The 26572-nt window shown below is 39.8% G+C and overlaps 1 protein-coding gene across 5 annotated transcripts in view; it reads right to left on the bottom strand.

Annotated features, from left to right (window-relative positions):
* RASGRP3 (RAS guanyl releasing protein 3) overlaps positions 1-26572 on the bottom strand; it is a 103405-nt gene that overhangs the window by 28022 nt on the left and 48811 nt on the right. For all 5 annotated transcript variants that reach the window (XM_045009933.1, XM_045009934.1, XM_045009937.1 and 2 more), the window contains 8 exons: positions 18232-18423; positions 16166-16268; positions 15433-15495; positions 13820-13951; positions 10537-10684; positions 6391-6564; positions 5797-5913; positions 5181-5456 (listed from right to left, as the gene is read on the bottom strand). In XM_045009933.1, coding sequence (XP_044865868.1) covers positions 5181-5456; positions 5797-5913; positions 6391-6564; positions 10537-10684; positions 13820-13951; positions 15433-15495; positions 16166-16268; positions 18232-18301 — 1083 coding nt within the window. In that variant the 5' untranslated portion in view covers positions 18302-18423. The remainder of the gene's footprint in view (positions 1-5180; positions 5457-5796; positions 5914-6390; positions 6565-10536; positions 10685-13819; positions 13952-15432; positions 15496-16165; positions 16269-18231; positions 18424-26572) is intronic.

The following is a 26572-nucleotide window of genomic DNA, read 5'->3' as shown; positions in this document are numbered from 1 at the left end:
CTTACGCTCCCTCCCCCTGTATAAAGTCTGTTAACTGCATCACAAAATCCATTCTTCTGCACCTAATACAAGCAGATCACATTACGCTCTCTGCTGGGAAGTCCTAGGACTTTTTTGGGGGGGTGGGGGAGAGGCAGTGGCAATCTTTCCCTTCTGTGTTCCTGCTTCCGCTATCTTTTCCTTCCTGGCAGGCTGAAACCCGCAGGACTCAGCAGAGGAGAAGTTTAATAGGATCAGTGCTGCTAACTGCTCCAGTCCAGTGATGGTTACCGCTGAGAGCAGGGCACTATACCCCATCCACTGCCTGTGAGCAGCAATGATCTGGGATGGTCCCTTGCATCAGAAGCAGTTGCACTATTGCTGCTGCTTTGCAGAGATAATGCCAAGTTGTAACAAAGAAGGAAGTCCCAGTGCTCAGATAACTCAAGAGAAACCCTGGAGACTGAGGACACTTGAATCACCAGCATAGACCCTATCTCATGAGGTACACAACCAGATGCAAGCCAAAGGAGAAGCTCCTTCCTGCTGTGGACCAGCAGAGACCTCAAAGACAGTGTTTCATTCCCAACCAATCCAGTCACTTCAACTCATGTCTCCAGTTCCTACTCTACTAACTATGAATACCACAGGCACTCCCTGCTTATATGGCCTTAGATCTTCATGTATTTGAATGAGCACCTTGTCCCTCAGCTCCATTCCCAGACCCTCCTGGATGGGCGTGGTCAACCCAATAGTCCTCCAGGCTAGTGGATTTGCTGTGCAAATGAGAAAAAGGGCACAAATATAGTAAAAAAAAATTGCTAAAAATGAAAACAAATGTTTGTGAATTACTTTAGCAGCTTTCACTCAGCTCTAACAATAATGATTTATCCTACACAATGTCTTACCCACTCTAAACTATAAAGGAAAGAAATCATCAACACTAATGGCTTGGAGTATGCAAGAGGCAGGAGACAACATTACATGCTTCCTATGATCATGTCCCTATTGTAGTAGATTCTGGAGTAATTCTGATATGATTTGAAGTTATCATCTACCTTGCAAAATCAGGATTGTTTTGTTCAAAGATTTGAAGAAGTGCTATTTACAGAATTATCTTTGACTCCAGATTTATGAGGAAAAATTATTCTGAAAAAGACAGGTGCAAGTGGCTTCATACGTTTAAACAAGTGATAGGATTTTGAAATTTAGCTCACCCAGAACTCAACTTCCTTTCGGGAGAACTTCAGAGGACACATAAATAACAATAGATACTGGATAAAATTTTCAGAAGGCCTAAATCACTTAGAAGCAGGGGCGGCTCTACGAATTCCGACGCCCGAAGCAGGGCGGCGCGCTGCGCCACTTACGCGGCCGGGCACCGGTCCCGCGCCTCTGCGGGACCTCCCGCAGACGTGCCGCTGGTCCCGCGCCTACGGTGGAGCTTCCGCAGTCATGCCTGCGGGAGGTCCACACGAGCCGCGGGACCAGCGCACCCACCGCAGTCATGCCTGCGGGAGGTCCGGTCGTCCGGTGGCTCTGTTGGACCTCCCGCAGGCATGACTGCGGAAGGTCCGCCGGACCTGCCTGCCGCCCTGCCGGCAAAAGGCCGCCCCAAGCTCACGCTTAGCGCGCTGGGGTCTGGAGCCGGCCCTGCTTAGAAGCCTCAGTCACAATGAAAATGGGACTTAGGTTCTAGTGAAAAATTTTACCCATTGTTCACATTTGAGAATAAATAGGGCACATTAGAGATATTTGGATTCATTTCATACACGTAACATTTAGTAGTATCACACACTCCAGTTGAAGAGTCTTCCATTCATTCACCTTCATTAATTTTACTGGTGCATTGCCTTGCATGCCCATATTGGTGGGTGAGTGGGGGTGCAGCATTTGCCCCAGAGACAATCAATGTACTATGATGTAACTGTTAGAGAGACAAGGTGGGTTTGGTAACATCTTTTATTGGACCAATGTCTGTTGGTGAGAGAGACAAGGTTTCGAGATACACAACTCTTTTATATAACTGTTGTAATACGTTTTGTTCATGTAGTTATTTACCGATGTACACGTACATCCAAATTATCTGCTCATATAAACAGACAAAACTTCATTAAAGCCAATGATATTTAGTAGATAAGGGTGCGAATGAGAGTTAGTAGTTTGAAATTTAAGGACCTTGTCCTGCTCCCTTTGAAACCAAGAGAAGTTTTGCCATTTGGAGATAAGGTAAGAAGGAAGGGTGCATGTTTGGGGAGGGAGAGTGTACCAGTATTGCAGGTTGCAATTTTTATCATTAATATTTAATTGTACCCATTTACACCAATAGAGATTTGGCCTTTAATGAGTAGATTTATTTAGTTTAATAAACTTAATATGCAAGTACAATGTAGGACTAAATATTGTCTAGTCATAAAAGATTTTAGGGGTTCGGATTAGTTACTCAATACATTCAAATACTAGTAAATAATTTAAGGATATACAATTACTATGTATTTCTCAATACATCATACAGTTACTGATTAGTTATACAGCGTTTCAGCGAAAGATAAGCAAAACTGCTGAGGAAAAAATACCTTATGACTCCCTTTATAATGGAAAGTAGCTCTTAATTTTAATTTAATTATATTCTTGATTTATTTATAAATCATTTTGAAAAATAAAGTTATAAATTAATTTTCTCTTTTGTAAAAGAAACTTCACAGAGCAAGAGTTTATGAGGGTGACTGACTTTCCATTAGATTTTTAGGTATTTGTCACTTTGCTTCGCTACACTAAAAATGATGGGGACTTTCCAGTTATTTGCATAGTCTCAGAACAGGTTAGTTAAATAACTGTTAAAGCTAAAAATAGAGAGAAAACAAAAAATTCTGGCATCAAATGTGGTTAATATGCTGTTGTATTAAATATGTGGTAGATTAGCAAAGTACTGATGCATTATCTTCAGTCCTTTTAAGGAATTCAACAGTTGCCTACAGTCAGACGTTAATCCATGTTATAAGAGTAAAGGGAATGTGAAGTCACATCAATATTGGAGAGATTGTGCAGCAGGTATTACTATCCCAGCATTAAATTAAGCCTTCCCACCCTCCATTCAAAATTATCTTTTTCCAGTAATACTCTTGAGGGAGGGGGAAATGGCGGGGGGAGAACAGTATTATTCTTGGAGCTACTCTTTCTTTCTGTAGAGCTTTTCCTAGAACCTTTCCCAGTTCTGCTGCTGCCTGGCTACCTGCATCAGTTTTAAAGAAACTTTATACAAATCACCTATGAATTTGGCCCACTCAGCCAACGGGAGACTAAGGGCATGTCTGCACTGCCCTGCAGTTCGGATTAAGGGGATGTGTGGTTATCAGTGTGCACCAAAGTTCCATGCTGTAACTTCCCTGTGTGGACACTGTGGGCACAAACTTAAAAGTCTTTAGTTTGTACTAATGAGGTCCTGTTTGAAGAGGATTACATTAGTGAGAACTAGGGACCTTTAAGTTTATCTGGAATGTACAGTGCAGCACTTTGGTGCACATTGCTATTCACCCCAAATACTCCAAACTGCCGGGCACTGTATACATGCCCTAAACTGGTGTAGCTCAAATGTCGAGAATCAGAGGGGAAGGGAGCATAGCACAGACCAACAGTGTAAGACTCTGAAGTGAGATTAAGCCACCCCCTCTTTTAATTTACACCTTATTCTCTCCTCAGCTTTTAAGTCACGCCAAGGTTGATTTCCTTGCACGTTAATAAGGGTGTATAAATAAATCTAATTTACACATCACCGCTGAATTTAGCCTCTCGTGCTTCAAGCCGTTTCTCATTTTGTCACACTCTCCTATACCACATTAATATGGGGGAAAATGTGACATGCGCCAGTATAGCAATACTCACTTTGTGACATTTTAGTTACCACACAGCTCTTTATTTGTTTTCACCTTGTACAAGCAACTGACTTCCTAGTTCACAATATGTTCGTTTTTATACTGAAACGCATAAAGGCCAAGATTTTAATAAGTGGGCTCTAAATTCATATTTTAGGCACCTAAAAATAAGTGGCCTGACCTTTAAAGTACTGAACACTCAGCAATGACGACTGACATCAGTGAGAGCACTAGATCTCAAATGGGTGTTCTAAATAGTTTTAGATTACGTTGGGTTAGATCAGGGATGGGCAAACTTTTTGGCCTGAGGGCCACATCAGGTTTCCACTGTGCCTCCCCAAACAGCGAGGTGTGGCCCAGCCCCCACCCCCTATCCAACTGCTTCTTGCCCCTTACGGCCCCCCCAGGACTCCTGCCCCATCCAACCCCCCTGTTCCCTGTCCCCTGACTGCCACCGCCTCCGCCCCCGGCAGCAAAACGTAGCTTTTCTCTCCCCTCGTGATCAAACTATTCTCACTGACTTATTGACCAGTATATTTCAGAAACATTTCAGCTACTGTATGACTTTGTTATTAGAGTAGAATAATAGATTCCTTTGTGGAAATGTTATCAGTTTATCTTAGTTATTTATATGGTACCAATCTGAATAGTATCTAGATGTTGAAAAAAAATTCATAGTATGACTCCATGAAGGGGTTACAACCCCTGACTTCACTGAAGCCAATGGTCTCTCTGTCTAAAGTCCCACTTCCTCATATTTAGGTTTGAAAGAATATGCAGACTTGAAAATGTAGAGCAGTTTTGTGTGTGTATAAGGGAACAAGAAAATCCCCCTCCCCCATAAAACAAATGAAGATTAAATTAAAGAGGTATATTTTAACGCAGAAATTAGAGTGGAATCCCTGTGCACTGTCTGCATAGTCATACAGGGTTTTGTTTGTTTGTTTGTTTTACAACTCTGGTTTGGACACGGTGAAAAATGCCAATGTACGTTTAACAACGGTAAATGGTCAGAACCTCTTTTTTACATCTCACAGCACGGAGATGTACATCTCATCTACAGAGTAGGAAGTCTATCAATTCAGGTGTCCCAGCTTCTAGCTCCAACTAGCCAAGACTGTATCTTGTCAAAGTCTTCTGTGACCTTATACATGTTTTACCTAGACTGGTTTCTATTTTGTATATTTGTCCTATTTATCTTCACCTTTATAAAAAAAAAATACTAAGAGTGCTGTCCTGCAAATTTTTACTCTCGTGAATAGTCGTATTGACCTGAGTGCACCTACTGGGCTGTGACAAGAGGTGAATCAGAACCTTCATGACACTTACTGTTAGCAGGTTAATTAAATCCATGTTTGGCTCTAGATGATGGGTAGCAGTCTGCAGGGAAACCAGTTCATTCAAGGTAATGGATAGCTGCTGCATTTTCACTATGTTTACTTTGTTCTCATCTATCCAGTCTGGAAAGATGACATGAACGGCTATCAAGTCTTTCAAGTGAACTCCTAATATGGGGATTTTGAAGCCAACAGAGTCAGCAAAAGCTTTGCGGTAGTTGCAGTAGTTTCCATTGGAGGAGACCAGTTCTGTCATCTCATTCCAGTCCTATAAACAGCCATAGAAGCAAGACTCTGTAAGACCATTCATAACATTTGTTTGATCTATTCTGACTAGCAAGTCACATGACTAGCAAGTCACATCAGGATGCTGAATATATCCATTTTATCCCCACCACAGTCACCCAAAAAGAAGTTCCTCACAATCTAATAGTTTTCTATTAAGAGCAATCTGCCTAGTCTGCCTTTTAGGCTGCCCCAGTACAATGGTTCAAGTGTTCTGCTGCTGCTATGTCTGCCTTGTAATACCCATTACACACTACAGATATTACACAGAAAAGTCTGATATTTATATTTTGGATCCCTTCATATTAGAGACACTCTTGTACCTTTGTAACCTCGGAAGATAGATGAGAGTGAGTTTCTTTGAGACGAGAAATAGAGCTGTGGCTTAGGCCTCCCACAACTGCCATCAGCGTGTTAAAGTTCTGGAGATGAAGCAGCTTCTGCAGTGGAATTAAACATATCAGCAAAAACACTGAGGGCTTTTACTGTATGACACTGACTACCGCTGCACTTGTGCTAAAGCAGATAAAGTTAGTTACTGCTAAAATGCAATGGAAATTCTACAGAAATATGGATTGGATCACAGTACATCTTAATGACCTAGTTTAGCACCTCTGACTTCCTGTGGAGCTGGACAACATAAAAACATTCAACTGACTAATTCCAAGAATGTCATCTTGAATACAAGAAGCCAAAAATGAGAACAGTAATGAGAAGTTACTATTAAATTTTCATATCTAGGAACATCTGTTTAACATTTTGATCTACAAATAGCTCAATGAATTAGCATCAGCTATGGCTGAATAAGCATTCAGAAAGAAAGCAGCTTGCCTGCATTTCTAGTTAATCAGTTTTCTGTAGCATCAGTTTCTATTATTTCATTCTAGCAAACAAAAACACTCAAAGGTTAGTCTTACCTGTGCAACATTGATAAACTTTGTGATTACATCTGCCCTTTGCTGGGGCGTTGGCTTGCTAAGAACCATCAGCTGGACCCACTTAGAGATACCGTTAAATAATGCAATTGATCTCTCCAGGGTTGGGTTGTTCTCCAAGCAGCCATGAATCACATAGCTTTGGTAATCTGTAAACTAGCCAAGGAAAGATTTACAGTTAAGGACTGTATAGAGTCAAAATGATATTTAAGCCACTTTTCTTTTAAAAAGTCCCACTGGTTAGAAAGAGGCTACCAATTTTATCTTATTTCTTTAAGATATGTTAAATTATTTTTTATGAGGAACTTATAAAACATTACTCTCCTCCCTCTTTATATACAATCAGAAATACAGCGACAGACATTGTGAATATGAATTTATCACCCTCAGGAAATCAAGATGACAAGGAATGGATCAGCAAAGAAAGCTACCTTGTGGAGATCAGAAAGTGTAGGGATAAAGTGAGAACTGCCAAAAGCCAAGCAGAGTTGGACCTTGCAAAGGGAATTAAAATTAAAACCAATAGTCAAAGGTTCTATAGCCATGTAAATAAAAAGAAAACAAGAAAAGAAGCTGTGGGATGGCTAAACACTGAGGATAGGGTGGATATTAAAGATAAAGATATGCATGTCCAACACCTAACCTAGTGGGTCTCAATCTTTCCAGACTACTGTACCCTTTTCAGGAGTCTGATTTGTCTTGAGTACCCCCTAGTTTCACCTCACTTAAAAACTACTTGCTTGCAAAATCAGACATAAAAATACAAATGTCACAGCACACTAGTACTGAAAATTTTCTTACTTTCTCATTTTTACAATATAAAATAAATCAATTGGGATATAAATATTGTACTTACATTTCAGATTATAGTATATAGACCAGTATAAAGAAGTCATTGTTGGTATGAAATTTTAATTTTTACTGATTGTGCTATTGCTTTTTATGTAGCCTGTTGTAAAACTAAGCATATCTAAAATATCTAGATGAGTTGATGTACCCCCTGGAAGACCTCTGCATACCCCAGGGGTATGCATACCCCTGGTTGAGAACCACTGACCTAAACAAATATTTTGCTTCAGTTTTTAATAAGACTAATGAAGAATTTAGGGGTAGTGGCAGGGTGGCTAATAGGAATGAGGCTATGGAGGTAGAAATTATCAGAGTCGTGATGGAATTCAAACACAAAAAGCATAATGGGACTAAATTGTGGGGGCCTGGATACCTTTTATCTTGTTTATATCAAGATAATAAACAGTTGTCCCCAAAATAGGGAGTATTGACTCCTTCTCTTCTCAGCAATTACAACTTGGGTGGTAGTGGAGAGAAGCGACTCCTTTCAGCATATATAAATTCTGAGGTTTCTCTGAATTCAGAGGTGGGAGAGTAGGTAGAACCACAAATTCTGGGGGAAGCACTGGAGCAAGTAAAATTGAAATCAGCTAGTAACTATGTGGTAGGATGAGCATCAGACTGGAATTATTCCCATAATGCAATAGCTAAGGCCGAAGTCTATTGACAATGCAAATAAAATGGAGTTGAGAGGATAGGAGGATCTCCGGGGACTCAGGAAGAAGGAAATGAAGCCAGGAGAATGAAAGAATAGTGTTTCAGACAGTGATAAGGAACTGTTGTTTACTCCTTCTCATAACACAAGAACTAGGGGTCACCAAATGAAATTAATAGGCAGCAGGTTTAAAACAAATAAAAGGAAGTATTTCTTCACACAGTGCACAGTCAACCTGTGGAACTCCTTGCGAGAGGATGTTGTGAAGGCCAAGGCCAAAACTGGGTTCAAAAAAGAACTAGATAAATTCATGGAGGATAGGTCCATCAATGGCTATTAGCCAGGAGGGGCAGGAATGGTGTCCCTAGCCTCTGTTTGCCAGAAACTGGGAATGAGCGAAAGGGGATGGATCACTTGATGATTACCTGTTCTGTTCATTCCCTCTGGGGCACCTGGCACTGGCCACTGTTGGAAGACAGGATACTGGGCTAGATGGACCTTTGGTCTGACCAAGTAGGGCCATTCTTATGATGTGATTGGGAGTGGGTGTCAGATGAGCTCCAGGCTCCATCTGAAACAAAGCCTTTGAGGGTTGCTGATCACTAATTAACTATTTCCCCAAGAAACAAAAGGCACTGATTTGTAATTTTTAGTTTGGTCAAAACAAATCCTTGCACATGGTTGTAGCCCTCATTCAGAATTACGGCAGAGGATTAATTTTTTATGGTAAAAGTTATAACTCATGAAAATATAATGGAAGTACAGTACTGATCCAACCTTTGCTACAGTATTATGGATGATGGGATGTGATACTAGAATCACGTAAGTGTAGGACCAGAAAGAACCTCAAGAAGTCATATAGTCCCCCCTCCTACAGTAAGGCATAATTAAGTACTCCTAGACCATCCCTAACAGGTGTTAGTCTAACCTGTTCTTAAAAACCTTCTTGGATGGCAATTCCACAACCTCCCTTGCTGCAAACTAGGCTGATTGCTTGTTCTCCATGTCTACTGAGGGTAGAACAAGAAGTAATCACTGTCCTCTGTATAACAACATTTTACATATTTGAAGAATTTATGTCCCCCGGCAGCCTTCTCTTCTCTGAACAGTGGGGGAATGGTAAATAATTAAGGTCACTGATTCAGAGCAATCTGGATCACTTGGCAAACTGGGTGCAAGAAAACAACCTGCTTTTTAATATAACTAAATGTAAACATATGTATCTAGGAACAAAGAATGTAGGCCATACTTATAGGATGCGGGACTCTATCCTGGGAAGCAGTGACTCTGGAAAAGATTTGGGAGTCATGGTAGATTGGGGTTGCCAACCCTCCAGGATTATCCTGGGGTCTCCAGGAATTAAAGACCAATCTTTAATTAAAGATTATGTCATGTGATGAAATCTGCAGGAATTCGGCGAACCAAAGTTGGCAACCTTATGGTAGATAAATCAGATGAACATGAACTCCCAGGTTGAGTCTGTGGCCAAAAGAGCTAATGTGATCCTGGGATGCATAAAGAGTAGAATCTTAAGTAGAAGTAGAGAGGTTATTTTCACCTGTGTATTTGGCACTGGTACTACCACTGCTGGAATACTGTATCCAGTTCTGGTGCCCATAATTCAAGAAGTAAGTTGATAAAATGGAGAGGGTTCAGAGAAACGCCATGAGAATGATTAAAGGATTAGAGAACATGCCTTGCAGAGATAGACTTGAGATGCTCAATATATTTAGTTTAACAAAGAAGGTTAAGGGGTGACTTAATAACAGTCTATAAGTATCTATATAGAGAACAAATATTTAATAATGGGCTTGTCAATCTAGCAGAGAAAGGATAACAACATGATCCAATGGCTGGAAGTTGAAGCCAGAAAAATTCAGACTGGAAATAAGGCATACATTTTTAAGGGTAAATAGTTCCAATGGTTAATTACTCTCCCCAAGGGTTGTGGTAGATTCTCCATCACACACAATTTTAAAATCCAGATTTGATGTTTTTCTAAAAGCGATGCTTTTAGAAAAGAATGATTTTGGGGAAGTTCTACGGCCTGTGTTATACAGAAGGTCAGACTAGATGATCACAATGGCCAATACTTTCAACCTTCCCTTAAGGGCATGTTTTCTAAACTTCTTACTTTTGTTGCCCTCCACTGGACTCCCTCCAGTTTGTTCACATCTTTCTGAAAGTGTGGTGTCCCAAACCAGATTCAGTATTCTAGCTGAGGCCTTACACCATTGCCAAATAGAGTGGAATGATTACCTCCTGTGTTTTACGTATGACACTCCTGTTAATACATCCCAGAATGGACATTTGCCTTCTTCACAACAACATGATATGGCTGATTCAGATTTCATTTGTGACCCACTTTAACCCCCTGATCCTTTTCTGCATCCTTTTCATCATCCATGTTGTTAATGAAAATACTGAACAGTACTGGACCCAGGACAGAACCCTGCAGGACCCCACTTGATTCATCCTCCCAAGTCTTATAAATATTTGCTACAATTAAATTGGGTACAGCATAAAAGTGTTATAAATGTTAAAGCTGGCAAACTCTCTCAGTTTAAGCATATTGCTCTGGTCAGATTATAACTGAGTGAAACAAGAAGTTGTAAGCTTCTTACAGCAATTCTTCTAAAAGATTTATGCTCCAGAAAAGTGAGGTGTTCAGCTAATTCAACGGGTTCCAGGTGGTCAAACAGCAGGCAGGCTTTTCCCTTCTTGGAAGTTTTTTTTCTCTGAGTGACTCTTCTCATCCAGTCATAGGAGGGACTGCAACAGAAAAGAGGTACGATCAGCATATCCTGTCCATGCAAAAAAATCATGTGAACTGTAATCTGGGCATACAGATATGCAAGAGGTAGATCAAGAGTTCCCTGAACTATGACATCCAGCATATTGTGACCACTCAGAATAGGAAGATCTCTTCCAGTTTGCAACAGATGATATGAATTTAATAGGTACTGTCTGAACTGATGTACAGGAGTAGAGCTATATATCTGGCACTCAAGAACAATTCTTTCTTCTGTGTTACACTGTATCACCTAATTCAATAGGACCTAATGGCTACATTTCATCTAATATCAAATTAGACCAAAAATTGACTTGGATAATGTCAGACTTGTGGGGTGTTTTTGTTTTGTTGATATCTGGAAGACTACAAGCCCTGAAAAATGGAACAAAAGAAGAAAGGACGTCTGTGAACTACATACGACAGCTAGGAAAGTACTTTGCTCTGCTGACATACAACTGAGCTTCACATATACTCAACACTTTACTGAACTTTTGCTTCCGTGTGTGTGGTGTTGTTCCTCCACAGGCCCATCCTTTGTATTTGGCTGCTGTAGAGATTCATCATTGAAATGCTATTATTTTATTATTATTATTTCAAAAACAAAGCATTAGGACTAAGCCTCCTAACTTTTGGATGTCCATGGGAGTTAGGTAGCTAAATCCTAGAACTGGGGAGGAACTGGAATTTCCATTTTGTGGGAAATGCCAAGATTTTGGCTTTGTTTTTCTTCCAAATTAGAATGAAATCTCAAATTTGAAAATTTCCTGCAAAAGGAAATTTTCAAGTTTTGTTTCACATCAGTTCAGAACATTTAAAAAATGTTTATAACAAACAAGTGTGGCAAACCCAGGACAAATAGCTACCAAGGGAGGGGTAGTAATTAGTCCCAGAGGGGTTAAAAGGCCTCTCCCTATCCATTGAGGGGAGATAGCCATGGAGAAATTAGGTTCAGCTGGAACAGGGGTTACCAGGGAACTAATTAGGATCAGCTGGCCCCAATTGCTGAAGACCTTTTTAAACCCTCCCTGGCAGGGAGGCAGGGAAGCGGGGAGCTGGGGGTGGGGGGGAGAAGGGGTGGGGGGTACGGGGGCTGCCAGTGAGTAGGTGCAGCAAGACTCTGAACTCTTCCAGCAAGGAAGACTGCACTCTGTCCCCAGAAGGGGAGAAAAAACAGCAAGGGACTGACTGAGAAAAGGATCAGCCAGACCCTGCGTGGCCGGGAAGGTCTTTGCTTTGCCCAAGCCTGTGTCTCCAAGGCAAAAAGGGACTGAGCCAGCCGAGGAGAAGCAGGTACTTTGCCACACAAGTTATATTAAAAGAAAAAGTGTGCACTGAAAAATTGAAATCTTTCTTTCTAATAAGGTCAAAATGTTCTGTTATCCTGAATGAAGTATGTGTATATGACATTATTTTATGACCTTATAAAAATGTTTCACTTGAAAATATCAAAATGAAATTTTGTCACAAGATCAACACGTTCCCATGGAATGTTTCAATTTGACAAATCAGCATTTTCTGGTGGAAAAATGTTCTGCTGGACAATTTTTGACTAGCTGTACTAAATCCCTGTTTAGCTTTAAAAATTTAGTTCTTTGGCTAAAGTATTTATAGAAATGAGCCCAAGCCACACTATCTGGAGCTGAAATTTTCTGACATTCATCAATGTTTGGAATCAGAGTTTTTATTCAGACCCATCTCTATTTATGCATTTGGAGATATAGCCACCTAATTCTCAACAAGATAAATTGGAAGCCACACACATCACGTGGATTATTTACTTCCAACTGCAAGCAGGCTAAAACTATATTTTAAGGACTGGTCTACAATAAAACTAGATTAATATAGCTACATTATCCTAGGCTCCAGTGTTGAGGCAGCTAGATTGAGGGAACGATTCCTGTTGTGGAGATGGATTAATTACAACATTTGAAAACCCCTTTCTGTCGATGTAGGAAGCACCTCCATTACGCTGCTACAGCGGTACACCTGCAGTGCCGAAGCTGTGCTTCTCTAGCGACTATAAAGTAGATCTACCCTAAGAATCAGAGGGTCATCCAGAGAACAGAAGCTTATCTGCCTCCAGAGTCTATTGAAAATGGGTCAAAATTTTAAATATGAAACAAACCGATCATAAAGAAATTGTAGAACAAGAAATATTTGAAAGTGTCTTTTTTTCTCAATTTTCTCTGAAAATTAGTCTGCTCCCACACAATTAATGAATAGAGAGAGGAAGAGAAGGGGAAAAGAGGCAAAATTTGTTGAAGAGCAAAACAAGGTTCCTCCCAGTTCATTTTGCCATTCTTTACAAAAGGAAACACTACTAAGCATATGCCATATTTTAAAGAAAACCACTATTAACAGATGAGCTAGTGAAAGAGCTAATACAGCTTCTCTGCTAATGTTAAGACCTTGGAGGTATAAAGTCCTGGTTTGGTTCCGTAGCCACCTGAAATTAACATTTTGGACATAAGAACAACTAGCAATGAAAACTCCAGAGATGATCCAGTTAAAACAAAATACCATGGACAAACTCCCTTTGAAATATATTAAAAAATTGTGATGCAACTGTGAAATAATCAGATTCAGCATTGGGGTGGTCTTGTTTATTTTTGGAGGGAAGGGGGCAGTAAGAAAAGTCTTGAGCCTCCCTGATGACACAAGGGAATTGCAAAGTATATAATAATGTTGCCATCCTTAACTATGCTGGTGTTGCATGCTCAGTGCAATGTCAGCTTATTCGGTATGAAGACATCATTATCGCAATACTAAGCAATAACCACCATCAACAGCATAGTATTCTTTACTTATATGGCTTTGCAACATATAGAATCAGGAACAGTGTATATATAAAAATACAGCAATTCTTCTTCACTACAATTCAGTATATGTGATACTTGCCAGTCTATATTATCCCAAATGGTGTTTTAGAAATTTCAGTTTTGGAGAGAACATCATCTTTTTGATAATTACTTCCTAGTGCTCACTATGTCATCCCTTTAAACCAAAATGGGATCCTCAATATCACATAGTGCATTCTGTACTGAGTAAGGGCTCTGGTGTTACAAAATATGGAAAGAAAGGTGCCTGTGGAACCTGACAAATGATATTCTTACATGCTGGAGATGTCAATAAGGTGGACATGTTCCTCATAACCAAGCTGGCTGGCTACTTCCCGGAACTCCTCAGTCAGACGAATCAAACCAAGATCCAAATTAAATTCTGCTGGAAATTCCAAAATCCAGTACCTGAAATCATGGGAGAAAGGTTATCCAAAGATCCAGACGTAACATTCTGTGGCTGCATAGATGCATGCCATGATTACTCAGCCACCATACACATGGCACTCAGAAGAAATCATTGGAGATCCAAAGTCACATATGTGGTAAACAGCAGTCCCACCACTAGCTCTTCCAGTAACTGAACCAATGTGCTTGATGAATTCTGACATGCTTCATCCAACAGAGGACAATGATACATATGCAAAAGCCTCTTATTAATACTTTCCCCAAGTTAGCACATTGTCTTCAGTGGAACACAGTGGGATTCTTCTGAGGTGCATTTCAATGGGAGTTAGGCACCTAAGTGACATTTGCACCTTTCAAAATATACTCCACATTTAGGTGTAAGGCCTTGCCTAAATGGTTGATACTGAAAAGGCTTCCCCAAAGTGTGAATTTAGATGGATATAGTTATGCAATACCCCATGAGGACACTTTTGTTCCAGTGCAACTGGCTTTTTTTTTTTTTGCTTTAGCTTAACCCCTTCCCAAGCAACATAAGCTACACTGAAAAAAGCTCCTCATACTGGAGCACAAGTGTCCATATTGGGATGGGCTACGGGAGGGTGGTGTTAACCAGCATAGCTCTATCTGTTTAAATTCACACATTACCTTGTACTGAAAAAAGGAAAACAAAAAAACAAACAGTCCTGTGCAGAGGCAGCCTTACTAGGTCAATATTCAGGTATATATCAGAAAATGTTACCAATTTGACAAGACAGCACCTGCTATACATTCTCCTGATCCTATATACCAGGTACCTGTGGCAGCACTGAAGTTGCTAAAGCATCCTATCTTAGGGTATGTTTCATTGCAAATAAGTATGTTAACATGGGTTAGCTAATTGACATTAAAATAACAGTGAAGACGAGGCTACTTGACTTTTAACTCAGGTTAGTAGCTGAAGTTAAAGCCTATAAGGAAGCTGGGTGTTGAACTTGAGCAGCTAACCCAAGTTAAAAGTCAAATTGCCATGTCTTCATTGCTATTTTAACTTGTGTTAACGCATATTTTTGTTTGTTTGCTTTGCAAAACATACCCTTAGTTTGAATTATCTAGGGTTCACATGAACTGAAGTGAACAATCCAGGGACAATCTTTTTATACCATTCTAGATTGTACTATGATGTACCCCTCCCCCCAGTTTTGCATGCTGTGCCAATCTAGTCTGAGTGTTAAAACTCAAAGAACAAATACCAGTCAAACTGTAGCATGAGTTTTCAGTAAGCTCTGTAGCTTGATACAGTGTAAGTGTTCAAAAACCTGAATAACCCTAGCTGAATAACTGCTCTGAACAGGATTTTCCCCCAATTCTATGTCTGTAAAGTAGTCCAAGAGAAAGCATTAGTAGAGGTGGACTGACTTGGTTTAGGATTTTTTATTATTTGTAAAAATTGACTATTCAAAGCTATAAAAACAAATCCCAGTGAAAAAAATCAGCATTTTTACCTCATGAAACAGCAGATTTTTAAGCGGAATTCACTGCATTTTTCCCCACTGGCATCTCTATAGGTAGATTAGTTAAAGAATAAGCTTCATGATCATGGTTTTAGTAACATTTTTTTTTTACTCGCGCAGCAGTCTTGTTCGTTTAGAGAGTTTTCACTTTTGTACAGGGTAGAGTATTTTTTGTATGTTATTCCTCCAAATTGAAATGTGCTATACCTTGAGATGAAATAACACACTGAAAAATATAGACACCATTTCCAATTCAGCAATTTGCCATTTGTCTTAGCAAAAACATGCATCCAGTACACACTATTTCTGAATATTCTGCTGGACAAATAATTTCCCACCAATACAGGCTAATCAAGGATATCAGTAGATATTGAACGATTACAGAGGAGATTTTCAAAAGGCACAGGTGCCAGGCAAGCAACTCCCATAGAAAGTCAACGGGAGTTAAGTGCCAAATTTCCATTTGTATCTTTGTGTCCTTAAATATTTTTGTACTTCTCAAATGCTAATTCAAAGCACACTTCAGCAGGTTCATAAAAGACCTGATCCAAAGTCTACTGTAATCAGTTGAAAGGATTTCAGTAGGCATTGGACCAGGCCCATAAATTGCTTAAGAGCCTTATAGGCAGTCCAATACTACTGTTTAATGCACAGATTTTACATGTTATCACAGTTTGTCTTCCAAAGTGCTAATACTAGGGTATATGGATCTTTGAAAGGATATATGGAGAGAAGTTTGCCGGCCAGTTCTGTGGAAGGTAGATACCACCGGTGCATTAAAAGAACCATTCTTGGTAAATGACTGGTGCCCAAATGTCCTTTATTATCTGTAAAATAGAGACACCATTTTAAGTTAAATGACATGCATTATTCAAGGGCAGAGATCAGCCAGTTTCCAGATATCCATGATCTATTACCTCTCTTCAGGGAAGACAGATGTATTAATATTGAAAATGAAAATATATCCAGTGCACTGTCAATTAAAATATCTTCAGAACAGAAACATAACAAGTAAAATGCTCCTCTAGCAGTGAAAATCAGCAAATTACAATGGCTGTAGCACATCAATTATCAAATCATATCAGTCTAAAATGAAAGGAAATTAATATAAACCCCTCCTTCCCCAAAACTTTTATTAAATATTACTTTATAAGTATCACAATAGTAATGTTACTGTTTCAACACGAGTGCCTTCTTCAAACTCCAAGTGGGATTTAAAAAAAAAAAAAGCTTTGAACAAGAGAAAATTGATAGCAACTAATTATAATAACCCATTACCTAAAATGCACTCAAGCCCCAGAATTCTAGATTAGTAAGACATTATAATTACAAGTTCAGTTGGATGTACCTAATTTTAAGTGATCATCAGAAAATTCAATCGTGTCATTCATTGATAAAAACTGACCATGACAACCAAATGTCACATTCAAATGTGTATGTATTGGGAGGGGCTAGCTGGGGAGTGGAGAATGTTTTTCCAGTTATAGAGAATATTTAATGAAGAACCAGAGTAAATCAAAGGGGACAAAGAGGAAAGGGAATCACACACACACACACACACACACACACACACACATTATGGACTTCAGTATTCAAAAGAGAAGTGTATGTATATATTTGGGGGAAAGAGAAGGAGGAATGATCATTTCAATATGTAAAATGTAAATAGCCTCTGCTATCTCTGGTTAAGTATGCCCTATATGGGGTTTGCACCATTTTAGGGCCAGAATTGGCAACTGGACGTGCATGGGTGCAGTGGTGTGTCTGCTTAGATTCAGTTGCAGTAACTGGCCCTTAGTGATTTCATCTCTGACAGCGAGAAGATCTCTCTCTCTCTCTCTCTCTCTCCTCAAAAATGAAATCAAATTATAACCTCGTTCAAACCAAGTGGTCACATGGTCTTTAAAAAGCAGTTCAGAATGCCTCATTTTGATTAAGTGCTTTGATGAATCAAGGCCTAGTACCTTTTAAAGTGGAAAGAGGTGGTGTATGTTCATGTTCCATAAAATGAAAGGTCCTAATATGATTATTTGTTTTCTTAATATAACTAGCAATTTGTGAGTTAATATAATCACTGCTAACTGGAGACTTGGGGTCATTGTTTTGTTTTTTCAAAGGATTAGTATTCATTTCTATGTATGACAATCCATAAGGGCATCCAAGTATGTAAATTATATGATTAGCAACAGGCTCACATAAATGATAGAAAGTTCTATAGGTAATGGTTGATTAAAATGAGAACCTGCAATTATATTACTACACAATGCATGGGAAAAGCTTCCAGAAGTAGCACTAGATTGAAAAAGATCCAGTGTAAACAACACAGCAAAACAAAAAAAACAAACAAAAAAAATCAGTGCCCCAAGAAATATATTCCTATTTCTTTTGTAAAAAATCAGAGGCAAATTCATAAAATAATCCAACTGTATAGTTATCTAATCTTAATACAGACCCCCACGTTTAAATCAGTCTATCAATTGTTCTTGTGTTAAATGGATTAACTTTTTTGGTATTAGGTAATGTATATTACTAAAAATACACAGTGTTTGAACCCATCAGGACAGGAGAGAAGCTCTCCCGCCCCCTTATTCAGATGAAAGAATTTTCTTCAAACTTTTCAATACAAAAAATTTCCTCTGGGCTAAGAACCAAGCATGGAAAATTTCACAACTAAAGGAATTTGTTTGCCAAACGAATGATCAACTGATAGATAATAGCCTGGGTGAGCTTATAATAGTAATTGAATTTCAAGAACAGCAAGCAATGAAACAAAAGATTGAAGAATCATACCAAACATTTCAATGCAAGTGTTTAAAAGTTCATCTAATGTTGCAGCCTTCCCAAGTGTATTTGACCCCATTGTCCTTTAATCGTTGTCAAAAAATTAGAGCCATTTTCACCACGTAGAAGAATATCTCCACAGCTGCATGGGCCTTATCAATGTATTGCTGGTTGCATGTTTAGCTAGGCTTCATGGAAAATCTGGAGAAAGAAAGCAAAGGAAATAACCACAAATAGGACTGTAATGCTGCATTATGAGGACAGAATGTTTACAGTTTAGCGCATCCTTTTGTAGACTGATCTTTTCCCTCACACAACACAGAGTATACATCTAAGATCGTCCTGCATGTTTAGTTCATTCCAACTTTTATTTTAAAATATATTGTTCAATTTTTGTCCACTAGTCCAAAAGAAATATGTAGTGATGTTAGAAAACAGAGGTTACACTAAGGCACATGTCATATAATTGATACACTCTTTTACAGCCCATTTTATTTTCTTTATGCCTGATAACTGAAGTACTAACAAAATGTGGGTTATGTGTAAAGCAGAACAGATTATAACAAAAATTGTTTCATGTAGTATTACTGTTTAATGATCGATTTTTAAGGTAATGCATTTATTGATCAGAAACCCACAAAATGGTTAATACTAAAGTTCACAGGCACATTCTACAGGGCATACACTAATGTTTAAGAGGGAGATTTTCAAAGGCACAAAGGGGGGAAAGGTATCCAGTTCCCTTTGATAGTCAGTTGGAGTTGGGCACCTAACTGTTCTTTGTAAATCTCTCCTAACAATTTACAAGACCCTTAAGTAGCACTTTCAACACTTACTAAAATGCATTTATTTTAAGGATTGCACATTTTATTAGAGATGGCTGATTCCAAATTTCTAGAAATCTAGTCAGCCTTTTAAAAAAGTCTACAATTAGAGAGTAGAAGGGAGTATTAAGTGGTATATAGATTCTCCGTAGAATTTCTTGTCAACTTGTATTTCAAATCTCAACTTTTTCTACTTACATAAATTTCTTTTAAATACAGAACATGTAATGAACAATATGTAGCATATCCAGCCACTTTTTAGAAAAAAAAAAAAGCCAATGGGAGACCTACCGTGGTCCATGAATCTAAACATTGCTGGAATTCTGACAAGTTTCTTTTTAAAGGATGCTACATACTACCTAACTTTTTGAAGTTTTGTCAGGTAATCCACTGAACAGGATATACTCTGTACTCCACCCATAGATATACACTTTATGGCAACTATCAGATCTGACATAGACCACACCCTTAACTCTGCCTCCCCAAGGATAGTATCCTTCCAACACCCCTTTTACCAAAGCACCCCACCAAACAGGCTATATCTAACCTTCCCCACACAAACCCCTTCGCCACATTATTCTAAAATAACTCTTACTTCACAGCAATGGCAGAACGTCCTGCTAAGAATTCACTAGGAATGAGGCTGTTGAATTCACGATGCAGTTATGTTACAATAAAGACCTTAAAAGCAAAATATAAGGCCAAGATTTTAAAAAATAAAAGGGGTCCCTAAAGTTAGGCTGTTATATCCCTATCTAGGTACCTAAATAAGTGGCTTAATTTTCCACAGGATCAAGCACCCAACAGTTTAAACCAACCTCAGTTGACATTTATTCCCACCCCAGCCAACTCCCCCGCCCCTAAACAAATCATTTACAAAGGTAAGTTATTGCACTTTAAAATATTGTTTCAGTCAATTCTTTAAAATTACAAAAGTAATCATGGCACATTTCTTGGAGTGAGGAATATTTGCCTAGTAGAACTGTAGGAAAGCACACAATTCAGTCCTGCTTTTCAGTTTGTTAGTGCTGCTTTACATTGTAATAGCTCCAGATAATACAGCTAATTAAAATAATTCAATTATACTATTGAGAGGGTGAAACAGCAATAGCTAATGTCCCCATGTTAATTTCACTGAGGTTTTTATACTGTGGCATCTATCCACCTACTTATATGGCCTCATCATCACAGTATCTAAGCTCCTCACAGTCAGTAATGGATTTTTATCCTTACAACACCTATGAGACAAATACAGTTTCCATTTTTACAGACAAAGAACATGGTAGACTAAGCAACTTGGACAAGGTGTGTGTCTGTGGCTGAGCCAAGAATTGAACCCAGGTCTTGAGTTCCAGTCCAGTACCCTAACAATTAGATCACCCTTCCTATGTAACTCATTCTCACCATTTGTGTTATGTACAAACCTCAGATTAAATAATATTGCTACATTATTGTAAGATTTCATATCACCATGGTATCAAAGTGCTATCCCACAATTAAAGATAGCTTTGTGGTAACAATGCCCAGCGCTAAACAGCAACAAGAATACTCAGTGCTATATAATTACAAACATTCAAGATTCATAGACTACTAATGGGAATTCCACATTCCCAGGTGTGACCCTGTAAGGTGCCAAGTGTCTTTGGTGAAGTGCTAAGTATCATCGGTTACCATTGACCTCAAACGGGAGTTGAAGGTGCTCAGTCCCAGTATTTGGGCAGGGACTGGAAGCATAATCATTTTTATGTAACCCAAAATGTTACCTAGAGAGACTTTCCAAAAGGTTAAAAAAAAATCAAAGGTACAGGACAAGAGAAGGTAGAGATTCTGGAGGAATGCAATCAGGTCATCAGACATAGTATGTAGTGTGAAATGTTAGGGTACTTATTTGGAAAGCAACATATTACATTCATAAAGCTCATGCTCTGTTCCAAGCAATATATATAATTCCCAGAACAAACAAAAAAAATATTCAGTGAGAGAGAATTAGAGTTAGAAATATAAAATCTTAAATGGAACCTCATTTGAGTGTATTTCAAAAAAACCCAGAAAGGCTGGAGATGTAGAATTATTGTTCTGGTAACCAGGGGCAGCTCTAGGCATTTTGCCGCCCCAAGCACGGCAGGCAGGCTGCCTTCGGCAGCATGCCTGCGGAGGGTCCGTTGGTCCCACAGGACCAGCGGACCCTCCGCAGGCAAGCTGCCGAAGGCAGCCTGCCTGCCGCCCTTGCGGCGACCAGAAGAGTGCCCCCAGGGGCTTGCTGCCCCAAGCACGTGCTTTGCATGCTGGTGCCTGGAGCTGCCCCTGCTGGTAAAAACATTAATGCTTACCATGTAACCCTGCCTACTAACACAGGAATATCATAGAACAACATCTTTTCAAACTTTTTAACATAATTGCCTGCAAAGGAGATTGGCCTAGATTCTAGACACGTTGATGCCCAATACTCCTTCATGGAGAACTAGTAAGGTTTACTCTTCAAATTTTGATCCTTAGCATTCTTTTGAGAAATGAAAGACACCTCTTAAGAGTTTGAGAGGGAACTGTGGGTAATGTGCAACCTTAACTTTTAGCTGAGTGAAAGTAAAATATGTTCTGGATTGCAGTCTTTCAGTTCATAGGAAGCAAAATCAGAGAGGAGTTTTGCCAATGAGTATTTTTTAAAAAGAACTTTTTTTTCACTGGGCAGATGAAATGGCAATAATTTAATTGCATCAGAGAGCGTGCTAGGAGCTTCCAAATACAGATGAGATATAAAATCTCTGCCCCAAGAAACTTCCCAATTTAGTTCTGAAATGATACAAGGAGATGGGTAATGAAACAGCAGTAACTGTAAGGGTAGGGGAGTAGAGACAAAGGCAACATCAATAAGATTATAATATTACTCAGCAAGGCTAGCTCATCCCATTAACATTTTTTTGGTCTTATCATAGAAATACAATAAAAGTCATAGCTGGTGAATCATAGGTTTAGAAGAAGTAATAAAGGCTTGTTGGACACAGGTAGCAACACCTTGTAAATAACCTTACTGTAATTCACTGGGGCCGTCCCCTCTAAATTCTTAACAAGTTTGTTTCAAAGGAGATAATTTACTCCAAATTTTACAGTGTACCTATTGTTTGCTGGGACAGGATCTTAAGAGCTTAGTTGGAGCTGAGTGAACACTCAGATCAGGGGCGGCTCTAGACATTTTGCTGCCCCAAGCACAGTGTCATGCCGTGGGGGGCGCTCTGCCGGTCGCCGGTCCCGTGGCTCCGGTGGACCTCCCGCAGGCGTGCCTGTGGAGGGTCCGCTGGTCCCGCGGCTTCGGTGGAGCCACGGGACCAGCAGACCCTCCGCAGGCATGCCTGCGGGAGGTCCACCGAAGCCGCGGGACCAGCGGACCCTCCACAGGCATGCCGCCAAAGGCGGCCTGCCTGCTGCCCTCCCGGCGACCGGCAGAGCGCCCCCCGCGGCATGCCGCCCCAAGCACGCGCTTGGCGTGCTGGGGCCTGGAGCCGCCCCAACTCAGATACTGTAGTAGATACAATTGACATAGTTATGTACCAATTCTCAGTGCTTTGTTTTAAGGCACTCCCTGTAAGTTGGGACACAACACTAATATTTCTGGGGACTGAGTCACAGTGTAAAATATGTTATGATTATCTGTTGACACATCACCTTTCTGGATAGACGTTGCTATTCAGATGTGCTGTTTCTGGGAAGGGAGAAAGGTCTATGGCGACATAGGCCTGGGTAGGAAGTCGTAATGAATTAAGTTATCTATCCTTGAACCCACATATGCAGGAAGTTGATTAAGCAAACTAATCATTCTGTTCTGTGATTGTAATATTATTGGAAGTTATTTATATGGTGATATTGTGGTCTGGCTAGTTCTGTTTAAATGAACATACAGGTAGTGAGCTCTTGAGAAATGCTGTGAGAGAGTTCTTTTTAGAAACAGAGTATATTGCCAGTACAACTGGTGATCTTTTTCATACTTGTTGAATCACTTTCATAAGTGCAAGCACAAAGAAACAAAAACATTACCTGTTGTGAACACAATGTGCATTTAAACTTTAACAATCTCAAGTCATGGCTTCTGTTGTCAGTTGTAAAACCAAAAGACATCTTCACTGCAAGAGGCTACTAAGAGGTGGTCAACATACACAAGTTACAGCAGTTTACCTTAAATTAGTTTAAAAATTGATTTAGTTAAACTAGTGCAACCCCCCTGTGAGGGCACTCATATTGGTTTAAAACTGGTTATATTGGTAAGAGATGCACTAAACCAATAGGTCAGGTTTAAACAGATTTCAGAATGTCTAGACACAAAGTTACATTTAAACTACCCCCCTAGTTAAACTGGCACAATTGTAGCTGTACAATTTTCCCTGCTAATTAAATAAAGAAGCCTATTTTTCTTCTGCCTAGTGACAGAGACATAGATGAACATGCCAGCTCTGAGATTCAAGCACCTCAGTGGTTCTTCGTTCACCCATAAACTTCACAGAGGAAATGTGAGAGAGACATTCTTTACAAGGTTAAAGCATTCTTGGTTGTTTTTTTCAGTAAACCATTTTCTAAAAGAAAATGGATACTCTTCTTAACAGGAGCTTCAGCCACATGATTGCTCAAGGGAAAGACAAAAAGCTGAGTGCAAGCAGCCGAACGAGAAAATTTAATAGCAGCAGAAGGCACAAGAGAAGGTGCCTTTAGAATATCCTCTATATTTTTACTCTTTTCTTCTATATCTGTCTTGTCTATTTAAATTGTAAACTCTTCAGGAGAGGAACTGTCTACAGCACCTAGCACAATGGGGCCCCAATTCTTGGTTGGTTCCAAGGCACTACTCAGGGGCGGCTCTAAACATTTCGCCGCCCCAAGCACAGCGGGATGCCATGGGAGGCGCTCTGCCAGCTCCACCGGAGCCGCGGGACCAGCGGACCCTCCACCTCAGGCTGCCTGCCTGCCACCTTCCCGGCAACCGGCCGAGCACCCCCCGCGGCATGCCGCCCCAAGCACGTGCTTGGCATGCTGGGGCCTGGAGCCGCCCCTGGCACTACTGTAAACAAACATGACTACTAATAAATAAATAAATAAGAAGAGGGAAGATCACATGGGCAATGTAAATGCTGTACCTTTAAATCCATGGGGGGAAGGGCAAATAAGCCATCTGTTTGGACCACAGTTAATACAGGCAGTAGGATGGAAAAGTCATTGTTCTAGATGTTTTCCCTCCCCACTAGAGAGCTTTTCACAAATGATCAGTACTTTTACTTATTACTATGTAGATAACTACATTTTTACTTCAAATTGCTTGCATTAGCAAAGTATTTAAAGTCCTCCACAGAATATTTAAGAACAGATCATATTAGCCTCACTAACCACAACTGAAATCACTGACATCCTCTAAACTTGTTAAAAATGGTATAGGCCCACTTCAAATGCTGCAGAACTTTGTTCAACATTTATTGCATTTACCGAACAAGGGAATACCTATGTCCAAAAGACCTTGTTGTAAGTGAAACCAGATACTGCTGGAATCTTTTATAGTGAACTCTGATCTAGCAATACTGTACATAAAGGACCAAATCCTAGTTTGGAACAAGGAAGGACGGCAAAAGGCCGTAAACACAGTGGAACCTACATCTTTTAGCAGCATAGGAAGGGTAGAGTTCAGAGAAGCCATGCTGGGGGAACTTTGCACACCTCAGTGCTCCATAGTAGCATTCATAGGGAGAATGACAGTGATGTGGCTAATTGATCCAGGACTGGTCAGTACTGCCAAGTCCTCTAACAAGAGATGCTACTGTATCCAACAGGCTGCATAACCAACTGCAGAGCTGCTCCACAGCTTAGCGTTTTGGACAAAGGATTCCATCTGCCCCTTTGAACTCCCCTACCCAAAACTGGTTTAGAACATATACTGGATCAGACCAATGGTCCATCTAGCCCAGCTTCCCGTCTTACGATAGTGACCAATACCAGATGCTTCAGAAGGTATGAACAGAACAGGGCAATTATCAAGTGATCCATCCCTTGTTGTCCAGTCTCAGCTTCTGGCAGGCAGAGGCTTAGAGACAGAGTATGGGATTGAATCCCTGACCATCTTGGCTAATAGCAATTGATAGACCTATCCTCCATGAACTTATCTAATTCTCTTTTGAACCCATTTATACTTTTGGCCTTCCCAACATCCTCTGGCCATGAATTCCATCAGTTGACTGTACACTGTGTGAAGAAGTACTTCCTTATGTTTGTTTTAAACCTGCTGCCTATTCATTTCATTGGGTGAACCTTGGCTCTTGTGTTTTGTGAAGGGGGTAAATAATACTTCCCTATTCACTTTCTTCATGATTCATTCATGATTTTATAGACCTCTATCATAGCCCCACCTCAGTTCTCTCTTTTCCAAACTGAACAGTCTCATTCTTTTTAATCTCTCCTCGTATGGAAGCTCTTCTATACCCTTAATCATTTTTGTTGTCCTTCTCTGTACCGCTTCTAATTCTAATATATCTTTGCGGTGGGATGACCAAAACTGCATGCAGTATTCAAGGTGTGGGCGTACCATGGGTTTATATTGTGTCATTATGATATTTACGGTCTTATTATCTATCCCTTTCCTAATGATTCCTAACATTGTTAGCTTCTTTGATTGCCACTGCATATTGAGCGGATGTTTTCAGAGAACTATTCAGAAGGACTCCAAGATCTTTCTTCAGTGGTAACAGCTAATTTAGACCTCATCATTTTGTATGTATAGTTGAGATTATACACTACTTTGCATTTATTTATCGACACTGAATTTCATCTGCTATTTTGTTCCACAGTCACCTAGTTTTGTGAGATCCTTTTGTAACTCTTCACAATCAGCTTTAAACTTAATGATCTTGAGTAATTTTGTATCCTCTGCAAGCAAACATCACCACTTCAGTGTTTACCCCTTTTTCTAGATCATTTATGAAGGTGTTGACCAGCACTGGTCCCAGCACAAATCCCTGGGGGACCCTGCTGTTTCCCTCATCCTGCTGTTTGCCTCTCTCCATTCTGAAAACTGACCATTTATTCCTACCCTTTGTTTCCTGTATTTAACCAGTCACTGATCCATGAGAAGACCTTCCCTCTTATCCCATGCCTGCTTACTTTACTTAAGAGCCTTTGGTGAGGGACGTTGTCAAAGGCTTTCTGAATGTCCAAGTACAGTATACCAACTGGATTACGCTTGTCCTACATGTTTGTTGACCCTTCCCTCAAAGAATTCTAATAGATTGGTGAAGCATGGTTTCCCTTTACAAAAGCAGTGTTGAGTCTTGCAATAAATCGTGCTCATCTACATGTTTGATCATTCTATTGTTTCAACTAATTTGCCTGGTACTGAAGTTAGGATTACCAGCCTGCAATTGCCAGGATCACCTCTGGAGCCTTTTTAAAAAAATTGGTGTTACATTAGCTATCCTCTAGTCATCTGGTACAGAAGTTGATTTAAGTCATAGGTTACATACCACAATTTGTATTTTTGCAATTTCATATCTGGGTTCCCT

Source organism: Mauremys mutica, chromosome 3 (genome assembly GCF_020497125.1).
Source record: "Mauremys mutica isolate MM-2020 ecotype Southern chromosome 3, ASM2049712v1, whole genome shotgun sequence".
Taxonomy (NCBI): domain Eukaryota; kingdom Metazoa; phylum Chordata; order Testudines; family Geoemydidae; genus Mauremys; species Mauremys mutica.
Note: the sequence above shows the minus strand (reverse complement) of the source record. Positions and strands in the feature narration are given on the sequence as shown.